This window comes from Erigeron canadensis, chromosome 4 (genome assembly GCF_010389155.1).
Source record: "Erigeron canadensis isolate Cc75 chromosome 4, C_canadensis_v1, whole genome shotgun sequence".
NCBI classification, from domain to species: Eukaryota; Viridiplantae; Streptophyta; class Magnoliopsida; order Asterales; family Asteraceae; genus Erigeron; species Erigeron canadensis.
In genome coordinates this window covers 24341815-24348235 of record NC_057764.1, presented here as the reverse complement: position 1 = coordinate 24348235, position 6421 = coordinate 24341815, and the positions used below count along the sequence as shown (strand labels likewise).

General features: G+C 31.1%; 1 protein-coding gene across 1 annotated transcript; it reads right to left on the bottom strand.

Moving 5' to 3' along the window:
- Positions 1-3305: 3305 nt before the first annotated feature.
- Positions 3306-5730, bottom strand: LOC122596677 (cyclin-U4-1-like). The gene is made up of 2 exons (XM_043769296.1): positions 5318-5730; positions 3306-3731 (listed from the first exon to the last, which is right to left on the bottom strand). Exons 1-2 carry the CDS (start codon positions 5650-5652, stop codon positions 3440-3442), a joined length of 627 nt encoding a protein of 208 aa, XP_043625231.1. The 5' UTR covers positions 5653-5730; the 3' UTR covers positions 3306-3439.
- Between the last annotated feature and the right edge of the window lie 691 nt (positions 5731-6421).

The following is a 6421-nucleotide window of genomic DNA, read 5'->3' as shown; positions in this document are numbered from 1 at the left end:
CATTCAGTCGGTATGTGACATCAGGGAAACCTTACCGTATAACGGTGAAGACTTGCACATACCCTAAACAACAAAATGTTGACCATGGGCCGTTACAAGTATTCAGAGGAAAAAATCCCAAGACTTGTCACCCCTAAGGATCGAACTCAAGCCCTTAATGTAAAAAAAAAAAAAAGTAACGCCCAATGCCGTCTTCCACGGGTTTTGGGTCCCAATACCTCGACGGTGTATTGGGGAGGTTAAAATGTAGACAGCCTTACCCCTACCATTATGGTGTAGAAAGGCTGTTTCCAGGTTCTTTCTAAAGATAGAAAATGACCTGTGGCCTTGCAAGGGATGGTGATAGATTCCATAATCTCTGTCTCTAGAAGTAAGGGTGTTAACCATTTGATCCAGCTTTAGAATGAAGTCAATGATCTCCATGAGACCATGAGTCCATGACCATGAGTAAGTATATTTGGGATTTTGGCCCATTGCCGTTCAAAAAAAAAAAAAAGAGTATCTTCGGCCCATCAATCATTGCTACATGCGTTTTATTTCAAGTATTCTTTGGCCCATCAAACTTCTCTGTAATATCTTTTTCCCTTTTACTGTTTTGCAATTTGCATAACAGGAAACATAAGTTGACTTTTAGATATGGGTGGCATTTCTTGAATTTGTTAAAAAGAAAAAGGATGTTCCAACATTTTCATGAATATTCTTATGAGTTGTTCCGGGGCATACTCAAGTTGTTTTCGGCATTTTAGTGGGTGAAACACCAACCTCATACATAACATGAATCATAAGATATAAGGTCTCCACTTGCCCCCAACATATTCTGAATCTGTGACCTCCAGACTTATTAAATTTGTTTTGGAAAATAACAATGGTGACTATAAATCAATAAACATGGTTAATATTTGATGGTGTCATGGTGACATATGACAAATCAAAATGAGAGAATAGTAGAATCCATATATCAATATCAAAAGATAGTTGTGGATATTATCTATAAGTATAACATGTATATACATGGTTTGTTTTCCAAAGTGTTTTTCTTTTTAGCAATAAAGGAAAAATGAGAATGGTTATTAATTTGTTACGGATAACACGTCCACGATATGAAAATTTTGCGTGAATCGTGCGTAAAAGAAGGTATAGTTGTAGTCTGTGGATTAAATTTGTTGGCTGACAAGAAATATTACAAGTTTGTAATGCCTTTTCAGATAATTAGACGTGTATTAGTTGTTGGATGTAGAAAGTCACATTGTTGACGTTGGTATGAAATGTAAGTATGTAACTTGTATACGACACGAACATAGTATCCGCACAATACGGCGGTGGTGGTGGGGAAGGCGGTCTAGTGGTGTCGGTGATGGTATTATTGGTGGTGTTGGCGGTGTCAAATGGTGTAGGTTGATTTAATTGTGATAGTAAAAATTTTTTAAAGAAAAGAGCTTAAAGTGTTAATTATTAAAATAAAAGTTTAGAGTTTAAATTATAATTCATTAAGGGCAAAACATAAAAAGTCAAGAGTAATTCTGGTAATTCAAAAGTCAAATTACCTAAAATAAAATGAGGCTATTTCTTAAGAAAAGTTCGCTACCTTTGTAATCCCACCATCCCAAAAAGATCATTCACAAACAAAAAAAAAGTAGATGAAATAAAAAGTGGGAGCGAAGACTTTTTGAAAACTCGATTAAATCGAAATCGGGAAGGACCCAGACCGTTTTTTTATATAGAAATTTTAAATTTAAATTTCAAACTTAAATATAATTGTTTAGAAATATATACATAATACATTAAAGTTCAGACTTAATTGTTCTGAAACATAAAATTAAGCCAATTTAGAATGATAATAGGGAAAAGATAAATATAAGGCTGTCTGACACTTACTTATGTATGAAACTTCTCACATATTTATTTTTTATTTTTTTTGTTTAATAAATAAATGTTTAGGCCTTCATGAATTTTGTGGATTAAAAAATTAGTGAGTGTTGAACACTTAAGCTAACATCCTTATTTTATTGAAAGTTTTTTATATAGAGAAAAATATACGGAGTAATTGATTAAAGTTGACCCGAATTGGCCTAGTCTTGAACGAGTTTTCCAAAGGAAGCTTTAATTTCCAAGGACATCAAGCATTTCGAATGATATATCTTTTATTAAAAGATTTATATTATATATGGCGATACCTTAGTATTATAATAATTACGTACTATGTGTAATACATAGTTACATAAGTAATTACAGTATATAACTTTATGTTAAATTAATCAATAGTTAATCATTATATTATGTTGGTTGATTTGTGCAAATAGCAATTGGATACATGTGAATACTTGTATGAATAAATTGCATATAATGTATTCCTACACAAAACTTTGTTTGACGCTCCTAATGATTCACTCGCCCAAAAATATCATTCAAGTTCGGCCCTAGATTTAGGCTTTTATACAAGTAAGGTAACACAAAAGAGCTCAAATGCAACACTATATTGCATGAAAATGTGTTCTTTATAGGAAAAAAATAGGGGTCATAAAAGAATACGTTTTTAGATAAAATGTCAATAAAAGACAAGTTAATAATTGTCTGGTCTAAACTATAGTCCCATACCCAAATTTAGGGTTTATTGTCTTAGCATCTTTGAATGTATCAATTCACATTGCACATGGCCAACTATAAATGTACTAGAAACCACATGTTGAGTGTTCCCCAAAAGAATAGATAACTAATTCTCATATGCCACCACTTCTACACAACTTACCTTATGTCATTCTCCAATTAAATTTTATTTCTTGCTTTTATTCCAAAATGGAAATTTAGTGTACCTTATAATTATATGTTTTAATGTTTTAGTTTTAATGAAATCTAAAACTCCTAGCACTTGCTAATTGATTTCTAATAAGATGATATCAAACAAACATCAGGCAAAATTCTACATCATTTTGGCCTGACCCGTTCTAGTCTAGCTAAAATTTTACATATGTTGTATAATTTATCCTTAAACATGTCTTTCTAAGTTAAAAAAAAAAAGATATGAATAGAAGGAAAAAGTGATATATCGAGTAAAAAACAATTAAAACTTATACTACGAGTACTACACTATACAAATAGAAAAACAACATTGGGATCGCAAAATTATGTTTGTGGCATATTATATTCATCTCCGATGAATTAGCTTATTATATTGACCCACACCCAATCATGTTCCTCCACGTCTTCTGATTGGATCTTACACATTTTGCCTTTTTCAGCTTGATGCTTCTATGGAAAAGCATATATCCCATTTGTATATACAACCAATCAAGTCAATCCAAGTCAAATACATCCCAAAAAACACTTCCATAATATAAAAAAAAGGTTTAAATTTCTAAACCAATATCCAATAATCTACAATTCTACCTACAAACACCACATGAAAGCCCAAAATAAAATTTCATAGGAAAAACAATTTTGATTATATTGCTGCCACTTCTTGTTGATGATCATCTTCATAATGAAGAAGCTTTGTCGATATCGATTTATATGATGATGATGACGACGTTGATGGTGATGCAATTAGATGATGATGGTCTAACGGTGGTTGAACAAGTAACATTTCTTTTTGAAGATATGAGCAATATGTGTGGAAAGTTGTGGGGTTGACATTCAATTGAAATCCCAATCCAAATAAGAAATCCACTTCAAGAAAATTCATTTCTGTTGTGCTGATTCCTCCTACTTTGGCATAGTATGCATTATTATAGTACCTATAGAAACAACAATTTCACACATAAAGCAAGTTGTTAGTTGCAACTATTATAACCGTTGAACACTACTATTAATATGTCATTTCATTTTATTGTTAACTTAAAGTTCAAATTTAATTCAAGATTCAAATTTTATTTCATAAAAGGCAATTCACACCAAAAATAACTATGACTATAACTACATAGCACATACCAATAATTCAATTCCATATTGGTGCTAAAACCACGAGTTTAAGCTTTTATATACCAAGTTACAAAAACTTTATATACTAGACACACGTTACAAATTTTATCTAGCACCTAAATGTCGAATTGTGTTGTTTTACTTCATAAGCCATCGAATGTAAAACTTTATTAAATTCCATTATATGTAATGTTTACAATCACTAATTGATGAGGTACATCAATTTGATTTTAGGCATTCAAATTAGCTTTAGTGTCTTCAATGTATAAAAGACAACTCATCTTATCAATGATTATTATGCTGAAATTGACTATTCAGCTAAAAATATGGAGAGCCACTACAATTTATTCTTCATTTTACTACTTAAGAATCTCCCATACTTTTGAGTTGTGCCTGGTGTGAATCATTACTTAGTACTATATATACATACAAATTTTTTTTAAATACTCTAAAATAATCTTAAAATCACTTGTATTATATATATATATATATATATATATTGTAATTATTATAATTACATATTTAGTGATTATATAATATGAGTTTACAACTTTTGGTGCATAATGCACAAGCCATATAGCATGATCATTACTAATATCACACTCAAAAGTTTGATTGAAGTTGAAGCCAATTAATTATAAATTAACTTGAAAATAATATCTTCAAATACCGTGTGTCTAACGTGTATGTTACGTGTACAAATAATTGATTCATATTGAAAACAATGACACACAAAAAATATGATTTATATTTTTAAAATGTAATTGATGTACTTAACCAACTACTAATTCACCCTAATTAACTTTAGATATTTTAATGAACATTATCTCTAAGATTTGAAGGTACATTAATTATGTGGTGGGTGCTTATTGCTTAACTCTTTTCATGAGGTGGGGGACAAAAGATAAACAAGGTACAATTCCTAATATGCTACGTACAACCACTTATTGCGTAATAATAGATTATATTTTTGAACAATCATTAATTAGTTTGTTACACTGTCTTAACAAAAATTCAAATTACCTAATAACTTAAGCTTTTGTAAACATAATTTGGAATAACATGAGTATAAAAAACAGAGAAAACAGAGGTTTGAAGCAAAGAATTTTACTTTTGTTTTCTTTTTTAATCTGTTTGGGATGCAATAATTATAACTACTTTTGCAGTAGTTAAAACTGTAACCTCTACTGAATTACATGCCAATAATGTGATCCTGACAATTGTAAGGCAAAACTTTAAATGCATTTTGTATCAGGTATATTATTTTAACTATAAAAATCTGAACGACACATAGCTAAATTGTAATGAATTGTGACAGAAGATTGTTTCAGACAACTGTATTTCCGTCACAGCAACACAATTTTACATGACACAACTGAATTATATGAGAAAAAGAACTTACAAATCATCCATGAACTTGGCAGCAATCATGACACTAGTGATCAACAATCGATGAACATTGAATGAATTAACCGAAAGAGCGGGTTGTTGTTGAGTAAACCGATCAAGATAAACGTATGCCACGACATAACACGATGGACTACAATTAGCATACTTGAAAATCCTCTCTAAGTAGCTTTGGATAGAAATAGTTGGTCTAGTTAGACCATGAAATGCCGAAATTTTCTGAGGGTGGAATCGAGGATTCAGATCGTTTGATTCCGCTACTCGTTGAAGAAGAGATGATAGAAATGTTATAAGATTGTTCATCACATTTGGGCACTCGAGGTCCGACATGATGAACAAGAACAAAAAATAAACTTTAAAGAGATAGCATAAGTTGTATTGTATTTTTGTTGTAAGCGAATAATAAAGAGATGGGTGTTTTTTGGTATATAAACCAACGATAGGGTGGTCGTTATTTACAGGTAGGTGTTAGGGAAGTTACTGTTTTACCCTTTTGAGGATTTTGGATTGTGACCAGGCTGTCCCCCCATGTGACATTTAAGCTCTCTTTGATATTTTAATGGGAGGGAAAAATTTTGGAACAAAAGTGTTAATTTTTTAGTTTTGCAAAAGTACTATAATTATTATTGGTTTTTCGTATTCTTTTATAAGTTTTGTCAGTAGTTTCTTTTTAATGACTAAAGAGAGTTAATTTAAGTATTTGTTTAATAAAAGGATTTAGGTTGCTAAGCAACTAGAATTAAGTCAGTGGTTGTCATTTTCAGAGCGTTTGCAAGCAAATTGCTTAATTGAAATTCGGCAATTCCCCCTAGATTTGTTAAGTATAAACAACTCTAATGTATTGCAAACATTGTGTTAACTAGACCAATACCCGGTTGTTGACCGGGTTATGAAATTGACCTAAAAACAACTGATTTGACATACTTAATCAAAATCAATCCACTTAAAAGCATACTTGACTAACCAACTTATCTTGCTTATCAACCCGCTAACCTATAATTTAATCAACTTATTTTACTTATCAACCCGCTAACCTATAACTTGGCCAACTCTGTAAACCCGGGTCGATCACGAGTTGAACTTTTGAACATGAAACTTT